The 21,717-nt window shown below is 41.1% G+C and overlaps 1 protein-coding gene across 4 annotated transcripts in view; it reads left to right on the top strand.

Annotated features, from left to right (window-relative positions):
* Positions 1–21,717, top strand: part of LOC126295101 (peroxisomal carnitine O-octanoyltransferase) — a 166,259-nt gene that overhangs the window by 56,623 nt on the left and 87,919 nt on the right. For all 4 annotated transcript variants that reach the window (XM_049987357.1, XM_049987354.1, XM_049987355.1 and 1 more), the window contains exons 6-7: positions 5,421–5,635; positions 16,861–17,079. In XM_049987357.1, coding sequence (XP_049843314.1) covers positions 5,421–5,635; positions 16,861–17,079 — 434 coding nt within the window. The remainder of the gene's footprint in view (positions 1–5,420; positions 5,636–16,860; positions 17,080–21,717) is intronic.

Below are 21,717 nucleotides of genomic sequence, written 5' to 3'. Positions count from 1 at the left end.
GATTTTGAACAGTTTTTATAAACAGTTGCTTTTGCTGCACCCCAGAAGAAAAAGTCAGGTGTGTTAGGTTAGGCGATCGTGGAGCCAAAGTCCCTGTGAAATTATGCGATCACCAAAAACATCAGCAAGCAGTGACATTGAAACGCGAGCTGTATGGGCGGTTCCACCATCTTGTTGAAAATAATCGTTGAGTATGTCACTTAACACAAGTTCTCCTACGAATGGATACAGAATATCACTGCAGTATCGTTGTGCGTGTATTGTTTCGTTGAAAAATATGGGATCCACAATCTTATGTCTAGGAATTGCAATCCAAACTCCTATTTTCATAGAATGAAGTGGTTCCTCATGAATCCACAATGGATATGCAGTACTCCACTTACAAGAATTTTGAGAGTTCATGTACCCGGATAAATGAAACTGCACCTCATCAGTGAAAAACCTTTCATTAAGAATATCCCTTCCATTTTGTTGAATGAAAGTTTTGAACCATCGACAGTAATAAGTCTCTCGGCATGATCAGTATTTTTCAGTTCTTGCACGGTTGCCACTTTGTATGGGAGAGGTTCTAATTTTTTCCTTACAGCTGTGTGGGCCGTTCCAATACTAATATCGATCTCCTGTGAGAGGTTTTTCACTGACTTGTTCGGACTTGTGGACATTTTATTGGAAATATCAAGTAGTTTATCGTCAGACTAAATGCTAGAACGACCACTTCTCGGTGCATCTCTCACTGAACCCGTGCTTTAAAATTTGTTAATCAAATATCACACAGTATCGCGATGTGGGAGTGTTGTCTCCAGGAAAACTGAATTAAATGTTTGACGAACTGAAACTGTATATTTACCGCCAGCTTTGAACACTTGTTCGACTAACAACACACGTTCTTCAATCGTTAGCATTTTAATAGTGACAAAAACAAAACAAATGAACAAAGGAACTGAACTTACACGTTCACATCAACAAGTAACAACACAAACCAGGGATACTAGCGGAACAAACAATGGTAGCAGTTACTTCTGTAAAATATCTGGGAGTATGTGTGCGGAACGATTTGAAATGGAATGATCATATAAAATTAATTGTTGGTGAGGCGGGTGCCAGGTTGAGATTCATTGGGAGAGTCCTTTGAAAAAGTAGTCCATCAACAAAGTAGGTGGCTTAAAAAACACTCGTTCGGCCTATACTTGAGTATTGCTCATCAGTGTGGGATCCGTACCAGGTCGGGTTGACGGAGGAGATATAGAAGATCCAAAGAAGAGCTGCGCGTTTCGTCACAGGGTTATTTGGTAAGCGTGATAGCATTACGGAGATGTTTAGCAAACTCGAGTGGCAGACTCTGCAAGAGAGACGCTCTGCATCACAGTGTAGTTTGCTGTCCAGGTATTGAGAGGGTGCATTTCTGGATGAGGTATCGAATATATTGCTTGCCCCCTACTTATACGTCTCGAGAAGATCACCAATGTAAAATTAGAGAGATTCGACGCACGTGGAGGCTTTCGAGCAGTCGTTCTTCCCGCGAAATATGCGCGACTGGAACAGGAAAGGGAGGTAATGACAGTGGCACGTAAAGTGCCCTCCGCCACACACCGTTGGGTAGCTTGCGGAGTATAAATGTAGATGTAGATGTAGATGTAGATGTAGATGTACTACTGACACTGGCTGATTTAAATGAAACAGTGGAATGTTGCGAGAGTCCACTTGAAGGGGAGTAGCCCAGGCAGGCTAACAGTCATACAGCACTGCAGAGAGACTTTTTGAACACTCTGTATTTTCTTCAAATAGCTTGAGGTGCTTTCAGAAAGGGTTGGTGCAGTGGCTCAGTGGGCAGAGTACTAGCCTCCGGTCCTGGAACTCCCAGGTTTTAAACTGGGCAGTGGTGGGAATTTATTCTCATTCCAGTCCCTCCAGGATGTATGCAGTCAAAATGAGTAGCGGGAGTATTTTCCCGAGGGTAAGTAACAGCCGAGGGTACGGACCCGTCTCAGCTCACTCTGCCAATGGCATAATGGACAGAAGGGCTGCACTCCGCCAGTCAAGCTGATTGTCCGACTACAGACTGTACCCCTACATTAAAAACTGTTTGTGGATAAAGTTAATATTCCTCTCAGTTAAAATTCCAGTACTCCTTCATCACAATTTTATTACAGTAGAGAACAGTAATAGTAATGCTTGATATCAGATCACGTCGTTATTTTAGCAGCAGCATAACATTTACAGAATTCATACAAATAAACAAACAAACAACAACAACAACGATGACGACGACAACAATACCACTACATCCACAGAAAAACAGCAAGCCATGTCATTATGAACTTGTGCTATAAAACAGAAAACCACAAAAATCCTTTTAATAGTTTGATACATATTTAATAAAATACATCAGAACAAACTTACCTACAGGGAGTCTGAAAAGTCTTTCCCTGATTACATAAATTGATAACTCAGGCTAGAAGTAAGACACAAATGTGAAACTGGTGTCTCATTGTTTACAAGCTATCCAAGTTTTTTTCACACATCAGCTGAGCACCACACGAGCATCCTCGGTAGTGCGTAGCACATCTAGGTGATATTAAATTTCCATCCACAATTTAGCCAACATCACTAGAGGGAGCGATTCAACGATTGTGGTTATCCGTTGCCGCAGGGTTTCAAGATCTGGTACACGTGTTTGGTAGACCTCATTCTTGACATAACCCCCATAAAAAGAAGTCTAACGTGGTTATGTCAGGACAGTGTAGAGGCCAAACCGTTGGCCCATCACGACCAATCATTTGTCCAGGAAAGGTCATATCGAGATAGGCACGGACGTCCAAACTCCAATGAGGCGGTGCACCGTCTTGCTGAAACAAGACATCAGGGTGATACTGAAGCAGCTGAGGAACAGCATACAGCTGCAACATGTCCAGATACACTGCAGATGTGATGGTAGCCTCAGCGAAGAAGAATGGCCCGATAATTTGATCGTGCAATAGCGCGCACCCAACATTCACCTTTGGACTGCCTCTGGTGCACTCCGTGACCTCGCCAGGGGTTCGTAGAACCCCAAATGTGCACATTATGGTGATTCACTACTCCACTGACAAAAAAAGGTCGCTTCGTCGGAAAAGGCAATTCGTCTGAGACAACCGTCATTGTCGTCAATACGTGATAGCATTTCGACTGCAAAGTCATATCGACGTGTTCTGTCACTGGGCAACAAGGCCTGAACGATTTGCACTTTGTATGCACGAAACAATAAATGTTTGTGTAAAATGTCACAGAGAGAGCCTTTTGGCATCTGTAATTCATGTGCGGCCCTGCACACTGATTTCTTCGGACTTTGCAGAAAAGACTCGGAAATACGCAATCGTTCTTATGATTCTTTGAACGACGTTTCGTCCGTATCACGATTAGATTCTTATGATTCTTTATTTAGAGTCATTAAAATGAACGACTCATTCACGAATCGCCACAACTCTAGTACCTGGTGCGCCAACATCTGAGGGCTTCTCAGTGGTCATATTCAGTGCAATTCTCCTCTTGCTACTTGCAATGGTCATTTGCTGCAGCACGGGAATCCGAGATCCGTTTACCTTTTTCGTGTCGAAGCTATTTTTATGTTGTGTATTTCTATAGCTTCTCTGAACGAGCAGATGCGATAACTCATCTCTACGACCAGAACTTGCGTTCCGGTGAATTTCACTATTGGGTCGGTTTCACATGGTGCTTACTCTGTCACAGTCGATTTTTTCATCTGCCCCAGCTTGCAATGTTGCTAATGTTCTGTGATCCTGGTGTTGGTTGCCCATTCAGTCATTCCGACATAAACTTTTCCACGTATGCGCGGTACGGGGTATATTCTCGACAGTGTGAGTGGATCCCTTTTCTCCTCTGCCGATCTCAGACTTTCACCCTGTTATACTTCTAACATAACTTGTGGTGTAGCCATTGCACCTCAGAACATTTGCCGAGTATTGCATTTCGCATCTGAAGTCCCGAGCCTTACATATTCGTCTTGTTCGCATTACAACTGTGTTAATTGTGCCTCTTTTCTGGCTCGGGTGGTGACTTGACAGCTCGTGCACCACCTGAGCCAGAAAAGAGACACGATTAATACGAGCGAGACAAATGTGTGAGCCTCAGCACCTCAGACATGAAATGCAACACTTAGAAACTGTTCTGAGGTGCTGCGAACAATAGTGTCCAACACTCAACAAAGTGACACATCAGGGTAAGAAATGTCAGGTATGACATTTCTGCCATACATTCCCAGAGTTAGAGACAGGATCGAATGTAGTCGAATTAAGTCGGGTGATGCTGAGGGAATGAGATATTTATAGTAGTAAAGGAGTTTTGCTATTTGGGGAGCAAAATAACTGATGATGGTCAAAGTAGAGAGGATATAAAATGCAGACTGGCAATGGTGGGGAAAGTGTTTCTTAAGAAGAGAAATTTGTTAACATCGAGTATTGATTTAAGTGTCAGGAAGACGTTTCTGAAAGTATTTGTATGGAGTGTAGCCATGTATGGAAGTGAAACACGGACAATAAATAGTGTGCACAAGGAGAGAGTAGAAGCTTTCGAAATGTGGTGCTACAGAGGAATGCTGAAGATTAGATGGGTAGATTACATAACTAATGAGGAGGTATTGATTAGAATTGTGGAGAAGAGAAGTTTGTGGCACAAGTTGACAAGAAGAAGAGACCGGTTGGCAGGACATGTCCTGAGGCATCAAGGGATCAGAAATTTAGCATTGGTGGGCAGCGTGGAGGGTAAAAATTGTTGAGGGAGACCAAGAGATGAATACACTAAACAGATTCAGAAGGATGTAGGCTGCAGTAGGTACTGGGAGATGAAGAAGCTTGCACAGGATAGGGTAGCATGGAGAGCTGCATCAAACCAGTCTCAGGACTGAAGACCACAACAACAAACACAACATTGATTGAAACTAGTCATCACTAATAAATTATCTGATACTTCATGGTCAAGACTAATTTTTAATCATAATTGAATTTATTCTAACGTGTTGTTGTTAAATCATTACTATAGATAACATCTGTCATTAGTTATCTTCAGTTGTGTGGTTACATCAGTTGTTTACGGTGTGTTGTCATTTTCCGTGCAACCTTCTGGTTCCCGGTTTTTGTAGCACCACACAGTGAGGGCTTAAGTTGCAGAGCAATCTGTCATTTAATTTGTTCCCTTAAAACGAAAGGGAAACACTCGGCGAAATATCGGCAGTTGTCAAGGATGTCACGTGCTGTATTCTTATTCAGTTATTTCGACAGTCAGTACGCTGGAAGAAGTTCATGTTTCATCATTTTTGTCACATTTTCTTTCCAAAATTAGTGCACTCAATAATTTTGTAGTCCGGAGCCTTACGAGGTAATCTCTGACGATTGCTCCGTGTAAACCTTCAATGAACTGTGTCGCAGGTCGGGAAGGTAGGTGCCCCTCACACGTGGTGGTGATCTGCCGCTGCGGCCGGCTGTACCGTTGTGAGAGCGTGCACCCCAACGGCGTGACGCCGCTCACCCCCCTGGAGTGGGAGTGGCAGCTGAGGGAGGTGGTGTCGCGCTGCGAGGACGAGGGGGCGGCGCGGCCCGGCCTGGGGGTCCTCACTTGTAGCGACCGGGACCGCTGGGCGCAGGTGAGGCTTTATCTCTGTTCTTTGTTTGTTTTTGCCATCTGAGGATCAAGTGACACTGTAGGTTCCCTCTCAGTTTCCTCCAGTAATCTTTCATCTTTTGAATGTCTCTCTTGTTTTCTTACACAGACTAGTCACACTGCCTTAAGTTGTGTTTACACTGACATAGAAACTTGTTTTGCATTAATGTCTGTGGCTACCACTGGTCTGTTGAAGGTTACAACAAGTTGTAAACACAAAAGCAGCAAACTACGGCTGTGTCAGTACAAATCTAAATGAAACATTACCAGGAGTAAAAGTATGAAATGCAGATTGTCTTTTGTCTTGGAGGGGGGGGGGGGGGCATGTTAAATTCAGAAGAATGGTAAATAGTGTATAACATATCAGACCCCACCACCCAGCTTTACTAAATAGTCGATACCCGGAATGTGTAGCCTGGTATCGATCATTTCAGTTATTAAATTTAATGCACTGTGGAAGAGTGATTTATGATGTAATGATACTATTTTGAGCAAAGACTGATATTTAAATATGACGACTAACAATTATATAATATATAAATGTGTAACATAATAATAACTATGAACCATCAATCTTTAATCACAAATATAATAATCAGAATGTAATTCATTGAACAATAAGCGAACATAAATATTAGTATCGTTATTCCTTTCATTAATGAACTGTAAATTGATCTCGAAATTTCTGTTTGGAAAAGTTATTGTAACTTAATCAAAAAAGGTAGAACCAAAGCTAAAATTACGTAATTTCTAGCAATATGTAACTTCAGACCCAAATTTGTAAACCGGAGCTAATATCATTACCAAAGTAATTAACTGATCATTGTCAGCACTCGTAATTAACTACATTACTTACGTTTGGATGCATATTTCGAAATTTTACTGTTGTAGAAAAATCAAACAGCTTGTGCATATCTAATGCAAATGTGTGTGGTAATTAATTTGTATTTTTTAAATTAACGAAACGCATTGTTGTAAATAACTCATATTGACTTTTAAAGATGAAATTGTATGATTTCCAACATTAAATTTTACGTAACAAAATTATATTTTATTTTGTGCATACTCTCATTGCTAACCTTTTGCATATTTGTAAATTTTAATTGTAACTATTAATTTCACAATACTTTAATAATGAATATCAGAAACACTCATTGTTTGTGAAGTATAAATAGGGAATGCTGTCATACAGCACCAGTTCAGTTCAAGTTCAATTCAGTGCTGTGAGTCTGTCTGTTTTAGTCTGTCAGTTGGTACTAATGTAATCGCTTTTGTTCGGGAAAGTTCTCTCTGTCAGCTGTTGTGTTATCAAAGAGAATATGCATCGAATTGGATGTATCAAGGACTTTGGAATGAAAAATAAACGTGAATATAATTGACGAGACTTGGAATGTTACTAGAAGAAAACCCCGGACACCAGAACCAGGCAAGATACATAAAATTACAAAATAGTATTCATAGCCACTACGTATCTCTACCCCAGGTGTAATAGATGTTTTTTTTTTAAACATATGTACACCATAATATAATTAACAAATTAGAGGATATGTGATAATTGCTTTATTCAAAGTATACTCCATTATTACGTATACATTTTACCCATCATTGGGCAATTTCTGGATATTGTGCCAGTAAATGTTGTCCCATTTTCCTGCCGAACCATTCATCGAGCCGTATTTTCACATCTCCATACGAATTGAAGCACTGCTCAACAAGTACGTGAGGCGTTGATGCAAGTGAGTGATAATTGGAAGGAGCCAAGTCTGGTGAAAAAGCAACACGGGGTAGAACTTCCCAGCTGAGTGCTTTCGATGTGTCGCACCCTCGTTTTGCTATGTCTACACTCTCATGTAGAAAAATGACTTTGTGTTGCCTCTGTCAGTATTGTGGCCTTTTTTCAAGCACCGAATGGCTTGGATCAGTCAGTTGCTGTCCGTAAAATTTAGCATTAACCATTTCCCCAGGTTTTAACTGCTCAAAACAGACCCTCTGGTCCCATCAAACATGAGCATTGCCTTTCTGCCCAGGTGATTCGGTTTTGCGGGCAATACGGATGGTGTGCCTGGGTCTGCCCACAATTTTTTGCTCTTCTGGTTCGCGAAATAAATTCCTGAAACTATACGAAGCAGAAATGACTTCCTCGGTAGTGATCAAAGTGTGACGTGTTTTTGCACTTTTCCATTTACTTGTCATTCAAATAGTGTGTGTCCATCTACCGGTCTTGTGAATCGTCCCATCTCTCACAGCTAATTGCAAACAGCTTGTTGATTAACACTCAATTGCTCGGTTTTCAGTGGTTTTCCACGTTCCTCGTCTGCAACATTGAAGTCAACATTTTGGAAAAGTCGAAACCGTTTTTAACATGTGTCTTGCGGTGGAGCACATTCACTGTAAGCTTCTCAAAGTAATTGCTGTTCAGCAGCAGTTTCCTTCAAATGAAAACAAAAAAGCAATGCTGTTCACAAATGCTCTTCATTCAGCTTAAACCTCGACGTATTGAACACCACAACTCAACACTATGCACACACTTTTCCAGTTTATCACTCGTGCGTGTACGACACTTGTTAACGACACAGCAAAATGGTACAGTGTCAAATGTTTATAGCACAATTTGCTTTGGTGTGTCATCTGTTGCCTGCGATCCCCATTTTGTAATTGCATACTTGTACACCTAGCATTATTGTCCAGCTACCACTAAATGCTACTTTACGGCACTGGTGTTTATTTATCTTACAGTTACAAGGGTGAGTGAAATGTTAACAGGATTTTGTTTTTTAAAAAATCATTAAGAGAAAAAAGGCATTTGCAGTTATTTTCCACATACTTTTCTGCTTTACAAATACATTTTTCTCAGCAAGAAGGAAGGTTTATGAGAACCATAGAAAGACACATTTTGTGTCAGGAGCCGATTACACACAAATCTTCCAAGCATTGGTCATCTTCAAATTGGTGCCCTTGTAGAACTTCTTTAAGCAATCCAAACAAATAGAAACTGCAAAGCTATAGATTCAGGCTGTGCAGAGGATCATCAGATGGAGACCATTAGACCTGCAATGTGGGGACTGGCATTGTCGTAGAGGAGAACAACCTGTCGAATCGGTCGGTCCCCTGTTTTGCAGTGATGTGCATCTCCCACCTTCTGCAACATCACACAATAGTACGTGGCACCGATTGTGTGTCGATCGTGCAAAAAATCAGTGACCGAAGTTCTGCACCGGTGGAAGAAACGTTCGAAAGGAACGCCTGACAGTCGAGTCTCAGTTTTCGCTAGGGCTCTCTCTTCTTACCTCTGCCACTCCTTACTGGCTCGTTCAGATTCGGGAGAGTATTGAAGAACTCTCATTTCGTCACAGGTGACGGTCCGACTCAATTATGCATCACCTAGTTTCCGAAACCTAGCTGTGGGTTTCTGACAGACCTCTAAAAAACTTCAACTTCCAATTTTTGGTCAAAAGGTGAGGGACCCATCTGAAACACACTTTACAGACCTGAGGGTCATTTCTCATGATCGCTTGACAGCTCACGTAACTTAGCCCAAACTCAAACTTCCTGGCAGATTAAAACTGTGTGCCGGACCGAGACTCGAACTGACCACATTCAAAGTACGTGAGTTCTGCGGAATGCCCCATTCTGCTCTCTCACAATGTCTAATGACTGCTGAGGTCGCTGATATGAAGTACCTGGCAGTAGGTGGCAGCACAATGCATCCATATGAGAAACGTATGTTTTTAGGGATGTCCGGATACTTATGATCACATAGTGTATGTTTGTGCTTTACCAAAGTTACTGCAGCTCCTGTGCCCACTTGCACTTTTAGCAGTTTATTTAACACATGGAAGTCAAAAAATTTATCAGGAGAAAAAATCTTTATAGAGATACAGTTTATGTCCATCAGTACTACTGTGTCCCTAGATTTTGAAAAGGAGTTAGACACTGATGCAATGTGGCCTTTCTTTTGACACTTCTTGCAAACTGCCCAACACTTAGGGCATGTGACAGGCTCGTGTCAGACAAAGTTGTACGGGCAACAGCGAGGTGGTGCAGTGGTTAGCACACTGGACTCGCATTTGGGAGGACGGTGGTTCAATCCTGCGTCCGGCCATCCTGATTTAGGTTTTCCGTAATTTCCCTAAATCGCTAAATCGATCCGGGTAAATGCCGGGATGGATCCTCTGAAAGGGCATGGCCGACTTCCTTCCCCGTCCTTCCCTAATCCGATGAGACCGATGGCCTCGCTGTCTGGTCTCCTCCCCCACAATGACCCAACCACGGAAGGGGGGCATACGACCGCTGTCGTGACGCAGCCTGTTGCTGCTGCGGCCGTAACAGCCGCTGCCCCGTGCAGCACCGAGTCTGAGGTTGTACTCCTCCAACAGTTTTCCCGTCATCTCGAACACTCGCTGCGTGTCTAACAATGGTCCCACGTAGCGATCTGATGGCCTGCAGCTCGTCACACTTCAAAGGACTGTGCTATATTGAGCACATTTGTAAGTGTCGAATTCTCACACTGAAGTGCTTTTTTTGTGGACCTCCCTATCTGGGGCCGTACATATAATAACATCGTGCACTGTGTGATCAGCATAGGATTCGTGACTGGTACTAGTAACAAATTTAAGATGACGTTTCAACCCGTGTAATTCTGCAACACAGGTTTTGGGAGATTAGTTTGGGTGTTCCTGACAACAACTCAATTCTACGTGCATCTCAATCGCATGTGTTCTGTCACAGTAATAGTTTGAGAGAAGGTCGCACATTTCATCAAACGGTAATCTGTCCGGTTTGTGCAAAGGCCCAAGTTGGCACAACAACTGATAATAAGAAAGAAAGAAAGCCCTACTACACAGGTTTGCATTATCCACACATAAAAGTTGGAAATGATGGCATAACTGTGTCTTGTAGGAGTCCCAGTCTTCAGGCAATTGGTCATATGCTGGAAAAGATGATGTTTGCACTGATGGAACGGTAACCTGCCACGAACACACGGATGCCATTCGGCTGAGTACAGTGGAGAGAGACTGCTGCTGTTCCGCGAAATCTTGCTGCCGGGTGATGAGACGTCGTGTAGTTCTTCCATTGAAATGTTTGTCGGGTGTCTTAGCACCGAACTAACATGTGGAGGAAATGTAACCATCAGTTGTTGTCAAGCTTGCTACATCTACATCTACAGTAGATCCCCTCTAATCCGCCACCTTCGGGACCAGGACCACGGTCGGAACGAAAAAAAGATGGGATTATCCGAAAAATCTAATATTTATTGCAAAAAATATAAAAAGACATTTAGTACAAAAAAATTCAACGATTTAAGAACTAAAAGACGTCTACTGTAATATAAAAAGATGTTTTTTACACAGTGTTAAACAATATATTAACTAAAAAACGTCTACACACACTATAATATGTATTGGTTTTAAAAGGAAAAACGACAAACAAATTACAGTACTGTACTTTACTTAATAACGTATAAACGATATATACTATGAAGTAAAAATGTTTATAAAAAGAAATTTTTTGCAAAGAAATAAACTACTGCATGTATAAACTTAGAAAAGATTATACTGTATGCATTGTTTTTACAGTAAAAACGAAAACAAATTACTTGGAAAAAAGTTTGTGATACATTTTTGTTTAGCAGATGTTATTCTAGATTTAGCTGCAGTGTCCCTTTTTTTCCCACACAATGTCCATTGGAGCTGAAGTTGGATTCTGCTCGTTTTATTGAAGGGCGATGTAAAAAGCGTTTTTTGCATCGTTGTGCGAAATCCGCGTGAATCTACAGTAATAAGTACTGTAGAGAACACGGAATAAAGCAAATGACGACGTTTTCTATTACCAACAAAGGATAAAACTGCACAATAACGTACAGTATAACAATGTGCACAGTGATAGACACCGCAACAATGGCCCAACAGGCGTCCAGTCAGTGACAAGTCGGCACAGCCTCGCGACCCTCAGCATGGTCTGACTTACCGGATTGACGGACCATCCAAGGTCAGATTGGAGGGGTTCTACTGTACTTGATTACTCTGCAATTCACATTTAAGTGCTTGGCAGAGGGTTCATCGAACCACAATCATACAATCACTCTACCATTCCACTACCGAACAGCGCGTGGGAAATACGAACACCTAAACCTTTCTGTTCGAGCTCTGATTTCTCTTATTTTATTTTGATGATCATTCCTACCTATGTAGGTTGGGCTCAACAAAATATTTTCGCATCCGGAAGAGAAAGTTGGTGACTGAAATTTTGTAAATAGATCTCGCCGCGACGAAAAGTGTCTTTGCTTTAATGACTTCCATCCCAACTCGCGTATCATATCTGCCACACTCTCTCCCTTATTACGTGATAATACAAAACGAGCTGCCCTTTTTTGCACCCTTTCGATGTCGTCCGTCAATCCCACCTGGTAAGGATCCCACACCGCGCAGCAATATTCTAACAGAGGACAAAAGAGTGTAGTGTAAGCTGTCTCTTTAGTGGACTTATTGCATCTTCTAAGTGTCCTGCCAATGAAACACAACCTTTGGTTCGCCTTCCCTACAATATTATCTATGAGGTCTTTCCAACTGAAGTTGTTCGTAATTTTAACACCCAGGTACTTAGTTGAATTGACAACCTTGAGAATATCGAGTAATCGAATGCCAACGGATTTCTTTTGGAACTCGTGTGGATCACCTCACATTTTTCGTTACTTAGTGTCAACTGCCAACTGCCACCTGCCACACCATACAGCAATCTTTTCTAAATCGCTTCGCAACTGATACTGGTCTTCTGATGACCTTACTAGATGGTAAATTACAGCATCATCTGCGAATAACCTAAGAGAGCTGCTCAGATTGTTACCCAGGTCAATTATATAGATCAGGAACAGCAGAGGTCCCAGGACGCTTCCCTGGGGAACACCTGATATCAGTTCAGTTTTACTCGATGATTTGCCGTCTATTACTACGAACTGCGACCTTCCTGACAGGAAATCACGAATCTAGTCTCACAACTGAGACGATACCCCGTAGGCCCGCAGCTTCATTAGAAGTCGCTTGTGAGGAACGGTATCGGAACCTTTCCGGAAATCTAGAAATACAGAATCAACATGAGAGCCCCTGTCGATAGTGGCCATTACTTCGTGCGAATAAAGAGCTAGCTGCGTTGCACAAGAACGATGTTTTCTGAAACTATGCTGATTACGTAGATCGTTCCCTTCGAGGTGATTCATAGTGTTTGAATGCAGTATATGCTCCAAAACGCTACTGCAAACCGACGTCAATGATATAAGTCTGTAGTTCGATGGATTACTCCTACTACCCTTCTTAAACACTGGTGTGACCTGCGCAATTTTCCAATCTGTAGGTACAGATCTATCAGTGAGCGAGCCGTTGTATAAGATTGATAAGTAGGGAGCTATTGTATCAGCGTAATCTGAAAGGAACCTAATCGGTATACAATCTGGACCTGAAGACCTGCCCGTATCAGTAAGAACAAACACAATTTATGGAACGTAGTACCTTACAGAGAAACACGTAAGATACTACGAAGTAAAGGTTGTGCATGTTACTGAATATCTTGACTGGACAACAGTAATACACATTACAGAATAGGCCGAGCACTTGTTAGCGATTGCTTAACTTATAATGTTTCTTTGGCAGCTCACCAGAGCGTGTCAATGGGACCTAGGTAGCCTCTATAAGTGGGCCTGTGAACTGTATGGAAGTGCAATCTCTGAAATCACACACGTCACGAGTGAAGGTACATCAGTTTTATTTTCTGTATGATGTTTCAAATTATTTTATCATGTTTTAATGTACTGTAAATACATTTATTGCCGTTAGTAACTATAAAAATATTTAATTTTAGTTAAAGAAAATAATGATTCAGTATTTGTTAATGGACATTTTTATTCAAAAATAAATGTAGGAGTCAAAAGAAAAAGAAAAAGTTGCTGCTACTGAGAATCAAACCACAGACTTTGTTGTTATAAAAATTCTGTGCTGATGGCAGCTCTGCTGACAGTAATTGAAATGTAACATTTTATATGTCACATTGCTCCAAAATCCTCAAACATTTGAAGGCAATTTTTTCAAGTGTGTCTGACACTTGCTTTACAATGCTTTATCGAGATGGTATCCTGGTGGTGACCCAAAAATTCTCCAAGTAAGGGGAAACACTAAGAGGGCAGAGCAGTCTGTAATGTCACCTTCTTAAAACAAACTGTTAAAACTTTTGGCAGCATGTTAGAACATTAGCAGTTGTAGTTGATGTAAAAATAAAAACTAACAATCCAGATTGCATTTACTTCCGTCCTACTGGAGAAACTTCTTCTTCTTTTTCATCATCACCATCACCATCACCTTCGTGAAATGATAATAGTCATTCACAAAGCCTCTTCCAATCTTCTCTTTTCTCACACAGTTTATCATTCAGCATTTCTTCCCATTGTAGCTATCTCTGATTTACATTATCCTTCACTTGGTCTCTCCATCTTGTTTGTGATCTTCCAACTGATCTCCTTCCAGATTCTCTCTATTCCAGAACCCTTCTTAGTAGCCTTTCTTTTACGCACCCTCATAATGAATGTAAAGAAATAGTAATAAATTTTATTCATTCTGCTTCACATCCCATATACAGTATTTTATAGGTACTGCAACAGCACTGTAAAAATCTCAGTTCATTATTTTCAATATTTTTGAGATGCAAGCTTTTACCTAAAACCTACAATAACTTTCCTGGTACTACAAAACAGAACTAAAGCTTTTAAAGTATTCATTTGTAACCTTATTTGAAGCTGTTTTTGTTCATAAAATTGTTTTCCAGAGTTGTATTTTCTCGTTTTACAGTAGCTTATTGGCATAATAGTAATAAGTTCAAAAATATTATTTTTAATTACATTTTGTTGTGCGAGTGATGTGGAGAGAACAAGAGAGTGTATGGAGGACATATAAAGTGTGGAGGTTTTATATGATGAAAACACTGTTCTATCATGAGATCATGTAATGTATGTCTAGTGTGCTTGCTTTTGTATAAAGGCACCCAGAAGTAAAATTAGCTGTAAAACCAACTAATATTTCATTTCTGGGGATAACTCATAACTTGTTTTATTTAAATTAAATTTGATTTCATAAATACAGATTTTTTTATGAATTGCTGTATGACTTATTGGTTGACTTAAGGATTACCGCAGGAATTTGACGGCTGGTGATTTTCTGATTGCCTACATAAACCAACAGCCAATAAGAATTAACGTCTCCCACACTTTGTGCAGTGCTTTAGACTATGATTTAGTGTCTGTAGGAATCACTCGGGAACTGTCTTAAAGTGTGGTGTGGAACCACACCACTCTTATCTTTGTTAAGATGAAGAACATCATACATTCTGTCAGTTCTTTTATTGTATTTGTGAAGCGACTACACCTTTGAATGTTTTGATGAAAGTTTGAAAATTTTAAGTGACTGGGTTTGGAAGTTAATGCCATGTGAACTTACTTGTCATATTTAAAATGCAGTAGAGCATGTTTCATGACTGTGTAAGCTCTTCTTTTTAAGAAGCCCACTGAATGACTTCATACAGTAACACACAAATAGCTAAGGGTCAGTGACTGTACAGAACATAAAAGTAATTCGGATCACATAGATGAACTTCTGGCCACTATCGTGTGAAACGTTGTAGTTAAACTTGCACCAACAATGGTTTGACAATAAATACAGTCTTCGTAGACATTTACAATTTGTTTTGGGGGTGGATTGAACTGTTAAGGGTGAGAAGCTATAACCTGCCCTGTCGCACTCCCCACATGTGCTTCAGTTGTGGTCTGATGTTGGCTATTGTAACGAAAGCTAGTTACCTCAAGTAGAACAAAAATAAATTGCAGTTTGGCCTGTTACTTTTTATTTTTAAGCTATTGGCTTTAAATCACTTGTAGCTCTGTTCGGCCACCACCAGAACTGTTTCTGCCAAGGTCAAGACTTGACACTCCACCAGTATCTGGCTCCTGCGAAACGCAACTCTCCCTTTTTTCACACGATATTTTGCGAACAATGGATGAAGGGTATCAGACGGATGCCATATTCCTGGAGTTCCGGAAAGCGTTTGACTCGGTGCCCCACTGCAGACTCCTAACTATGGTACAAGCATAAGGGATTGATTCCCAAACATGTGAGTGGCTCGAAGACTTCTTAAGTAATAGAACCCAGTACGTTGTCCTCGATGGTGAGTGTTCATCGGAGGTGAGGGTATCATCTGGAGTGCCCCAGGGAAGTGTGGTAGGTCCGCTGTTGTTTTCTATCTACATGAATGATCTTTCGGATAGGGTGGACAGCAGTGTGCGGCTGTTTGCTGATGATGCTGTGGTGTACGGGAAGGTGTCGTCGTTGAGTGACTGTAGGAGGGTACAAGATGACTTGGACAGGATTTGTGATTGGTGTAAAGAATGGCAGCTAACTCTAAGTATAGATAAATGTAAATTAATGCTGATGAATAGGGAAAAGAATGCCGTAATGTTTGAATACTCCATTAGTAGTGTAGTGCTTGACACAATCATGTCGATTAAATATTTGGGCATAACATTGCAGAGCGATATGGAATGGGAAAAGCAGGTAATGGCAGTTGTGGGGAAGGCAGATGGTATTCTTCGGTTCATTGGTAGAATTTTGGGAAGATGTGGTTCATCTGTAAAGGAGAGCACTTATAGAGCGCTGGTGCGACCTATTCTTGAGTACTGCTCGAGCGTTTGGGGCCCCTATCAGGTCGGATTGAGAGAGGAGATAGAAGCAATTCAGAGGGGGGCTGCTAGATCTGTTACTGGTAGGTTTGATCGTCACGCGAGTGTTACAGAAATGTTTCAGGACCTCGGGTGGGAGTCTCTGGAGGAAAGGAGGCGTTCTTTTCATGAATCGCTACTGAGGAAATTTAGAGAACCAGTATTAGAGGCTGACTGCAGTACAATCTTACTGCCGCCACCTTAAATTTCGTGGAAAGACCACAAAGATAAGAGAGATTACGACTTGTACAGAGGCATATAGGCAGTCATTTTTCCCTCGTTTTGTTTGGGAGTGGAACAGGGAGAGAAGATGCTAGTTGTGGTTCGAGGTACCCTCCGCCACGCACCGTATGGTGGATTGTGGAGTATGTATGTAGATGTAGATGTAGTATGTTTGTGTCAGATCAGTGCACCTGTGTTGCTGCTGTGACCTTTGAACTGTATCCTCATCCGTCCAGAACCGCACAAGACTACGGGAACTGAGCGCGCGCAATGCGGCGACGCTGTCGGAGATCGAGTCGGCGATGTTCGTGCTCGCACTGGACGACGCGAGGCCCGGCTCGTCGCAAGGAGCCGCCGGCACCGAATCGCTCGGCGGGAACTTCAGCTGCCGCTGGGCCGACAAGAGCCTCGTGCTGGTCTTCTTCGCCGACGGTGTCGTCGGTGGGGTCTCGGATGTGAGTAGTGAGTGAAGCGGCTGAGGCAGTACTTAGGCAGTGGTCCCTCTGACCAACTTCTCATTTTCAACAAGTTCGACATTACGAACAATTATTTTTCACAATATTATTCAAAGGACAGATTGCTACTCACTGTGTAGCTGTAGATGTTGAGTTGCAGCCAGGCACTACAAAAAGACTGCTAAACACACAAGCTTTTGGCCAAAAGGCCATCTTCTGAGTTGGACAACACACACACACACACACACACACACACACACACACACTGTAGTGGGACTTTGAATTTCACCACACTACACTCACTCCCTCAGATATAAATTATACCGTCGCAGCTGTATGAGTGCTCAACGGCAGAGAAAATATTTATAAGAAAATGAAGGTACAAAAATTGTAAATCTTTTTGTTTTGTACCCGTTCTTGTCGCTTGAGAGCAGAAGGTTAACTTCACTAGTTCGCTAGTCTCGATATGATTCAGAAGTAAAAACTTATTCGTTAGTCTCGGTCTGATTAAGACGTAAAAATTTATTGATGTGCAGACATTTTGCATTGTGGAAATTTGTATGAAATTTGGAGCATGGAAGCAGCCGTAAAATACATCGCATTCAATATCGAGATGGTTTTAATTCGTAGACATTAGTAATTCCTGGACGATGAAATATACTGCAAGATTTTGGAGCAGCTACGACTTTTCCGTGCAGAAATGAAGCGGGAGATTGTTGGAGAACAAGACCTGGACTCCGCACGAGAGAAGACATATTAACTTGGTAATGAATGAACTCTTATCTAGTAGCGGAATTGCTCAGAAACGCCACAAGGACCACACCAATGATAGCTTTTCTGTAATACAAAGTCCGATTTAATTTCGTTCTTTCCCTTTTTCATGATCATTAACGATTTTAAAACCCCTTTTTATTCATCGTTTCTTCCCACATTTTCAACCTTCTCTTTTCTTTTCTTCTCTTTTTCTTTTTTATTAATCACTACACACACACACACACACACACACACACACACACACACACACACACACACACACACACACAATCACTGACTGTTGCTGCCAAGGCCAGAGACAGTAGTCACGTGTGTGTGAGTTGTGTTTGTGTGAATATGTGTGCATGTGTGTTGTCCAACTCAGAAGACGGTGTTTTGACTGAAAGCTTGTGTGTCTAGCAGTCTCTTTGTTTTGTCTGTCTGCGAGTCAGCATCTCCGACTACGCAGTGAGTAGCAGTCTATCCGTTTCATAATCCATCATGGATTTTCCATTGTTTGAACAATTATTTTTGGTTTACAAACCTCACACGTATCATGTGTAAATTTGGTTTGCTGTACATTTTGTCGACCCATGACAGTACGTACGAAGAAATGATTAGATTGTGCTTAAATTTTACATGGTGATTCAAACAAATGAGAAATAGAAAATATAATGAAATATTGCTGTGAATAATGTTTTTAAAAAAATTCATTTATAGATAATTTTAAAACTAGGGTAGCCACAGCTAAAGTAATTATGTGTAACTGATTGACCATACATACAATATAAAGAAAGTGTTAACATACACATGTTAAAAATTTTAAAGCATAAAACTGAATAAAAAGTCTGTCGGTCCCTAAATGACAGCTATTATGGGCTCTGGACTTTCATTCACCTGTATGTAAATACCTGTATTATGTTGTATGAATGGCCAATCAATTATGTATGAATTCATATATGTCATTTAATAGTTAAAACATGCCATTTAAATATACATAAACTACCATGTGTACCGGTATGAAATGAGCGTTAAGATACAAATGTGTCAGTAGGGAACATTTGTTGTGAAAGAGGCTTAATTTTTTTTTGTTTGGTTGGTATGACATCTGTCAAAGATATTTAGTATACATAAAGTCATGGAACAGACAACATCATATGTTTTCATCGTGTTAACAATGTCGAATTTTGTACCAGAAAGTGATGATTTGCGGAAAGCATTAATTGTTTTGTTTTCATTTGGAAAAAAAAAAAGTGCTGCAGAGTCGCGCCGAATACTTGTCGAGGCATGTGGTGATCATGCTCTATCAGAAGCAACATGCAAAAGATGGTTTCTACGGTTCAGAAATAATGATTTTGATGTAAGATATGAAGAATTTGGAAGACCACCAAAAAAGTTCGAAGACGCCGAATTGCAAGCAATATTGGATGAAGATGATACTTTGAGTCAGAAGCAAATGGCAGCAATGCTAAATGTTGCACAACACACAATATCTGACCGTCTGAAAGCTGTGGGAAAGATAAAAAAGTGTGGAATATGGGTGCTACATGAACTGATTGAAAGACAGATGGAAAACTGAAAAACCATTTGTCAAATTTTGCTTCAAAGACATGAAAGAAAATCAATTTTGCCTCGAATTGTTACTGTCGATGAAAAATGGATTTATTTTAAGAATCCTAAACGGGAAAAATCATGGGTTAATATGGGACCACCGTCAACATCGACTGCAAAACCAGATCGATTCGGCAAGAAGACAATGTGGCGGGATCAGAAAGGTGTGGTGTATCATGAGCTTCTAAAACCCGGTGAAACTGTGAGTACTAATCGCTACAGACAACAAATGATCAATTTAAAGTATGCATTGATCGAAAAAGACCAGTATGGACCAGAAGACATGGCAAAGTAATTTTTTTACGCGACAATGCACCTGCACACAAAGCAAAACTGGTTCAAGATACAACCAAAACACTTGGCTGGGAGCTGCTACCCCATCCGCTGTATTTACCAGGCTTGGCCCCTTTCGACTACCATTTGTTTCCAGCAATGGGACACGCATTGGCTGATGAACACTTCGATTCCTACGAAGAAGTCAAAAATTGGGTGTCTGATTGGTTTGCTTCAAAAGACAAACATTTCTATTGGCGTGGAGTCCACAAATTGCCAGAAAGGTGGTCAAATGTATAGAAAGCAATGGTCAGTACTTTGAATAAAATGTTTTTGCTTTTCAATTCAAAATTAGTGTTTCATTTTCACAAAAAACGCTCATTTCATACCGGTACACCTGGTGTATTTATTTGTTGACGAAGACATTTTGCAGATGAGCTCCACTTTTGTGCAAACATTCCTCCCATCTCTCAGATGAATTGTGCATGGTTCTAAGTAACATTGCAACAGGATCATTGGCAATTACTTTTCGGTTCTTAACTTTCAACTCTGCCATTGTAGCAGACTGGCTACAATACACATTGTTTTTAATGTAATCCGTGAGAAAGGAATCATACTATGATGGATCATGGGATCTGGCATGGCATGGAATGTCACCATTTCTCGGGAATATACAGTTGTGTATAGCAGCCACCGATATTCCTGCTATATGTGACATTCATCCGTCATGGTGAAACCAGCCGTTCTCTGTAATTTGTGGAAATGTATGTAGTTTTTGTGCAACAGGTTTCAAGCAGTGTGACCATAGTCGCAAGGCCATTCTTCTCTGGTGGAGGCGGGAGGGGGGGGGGGGGGGGGGGGAAGCAAGGAGAGGTCGTATTATAATATATCGTGATACAGCATAATACCACATGGTAATTTTGTTGCTGTGCAGTGTTTGTTGGAGCCGCTGATTACGCTTTTCATGTGCCCAATAATTGAATTTTGTTTGTTTACAAATCCACCAAGATGATACTGGGATTCGTCCATCATCCGTCATCACTTATCTTTTCAAGGATTCATTCACAAAATTGTTGTGACATTCTTGGATGCCCTGTTGCTTTTAGAAATGCTAATATAGATCTTGTACCAATATTCGTTTAAGTCTTCAACAGTGCAGCTGTAAAGAGAATGGACGATGACAGATTGAACAAAGTGAGCTTCTTATGCCAGTGGTTCAAACAGCCTCGATACTCTCTGATGTACTAACAGTTTGCACATGCCACAGGTGCTACTTCAAGTATTGATGTCAACTAATTGACAAGAAGGCATGAGTTGATTTCTGTATGTTACTCAGAGCTAAAAACAGCCAGGCCGATAACACAAATTTCAGTATTTTGCATTTCTCTAAATCACCAACTGAGTGAGGTGGCGTAGCTGTTAGCACACTGGACTTGCATTCGGGAGGATGATGGTTCGAACCTGCATCTGGCCATCATGATTTAGGGTTTGTCATTGTTTCCCTAATTGACTTCAGGGAAATGCCAGGATGATTCCTTTAAAAGGGCATGGCTGACTTCCTTCCCCATCCTTCTGTAATCCAGTGTGACTGATGACCCCACTGTTTGGTCCCTTTCTCCAAATCGACCAACCAATCTAAATCACCCTGTGAATTAACATTTATCGTCGTCATCATCATCATCATCATCATCATCATCATTTAAGACTGATTACGCCTTTCAGCGTTCAGTCTGGAGCATAGCCCCCTTATGAAATTCCTCCATGATCCCCTATTCAGTGATAACATTGGTGCCTCTTCTGATGTTAAACCTATAACTTCAAAATCATTCTTAACCGAATCCAGGTACCTTCTCCTTGGTCTGCCCCGACTCCTCCTACCCTGTACTGCTGAACCCATGAGTCTATGGGTAACCTTGCTTCTCCCATGGGTGTAACATTAACCCACCATCTAATCATGTTCGCCCTGACTGCTACATCTATAGAGTTTATCCCAGTTTTTCT

Source organism: Schistocerca gregaria, chromosome 11 (assembly GCF_023897955.1).
Source record: "Schistocerca gregaria isolate iqSchGreg1 chromosome 11, iqSchGreg1.2, whole genome shotgun sequence".
Lineage (NCBI taxonomy): Eukaryota > Metazoa > Arthropoda > Insecta > Orthoptera > Acrididae > Schistocerca > Schistocerca gregaria.
The sequence above is the reverse complement of the archived record's forward strand: the minus strand, read 5'-3'. Positions and strand labels throughout refer to the sequence as shown.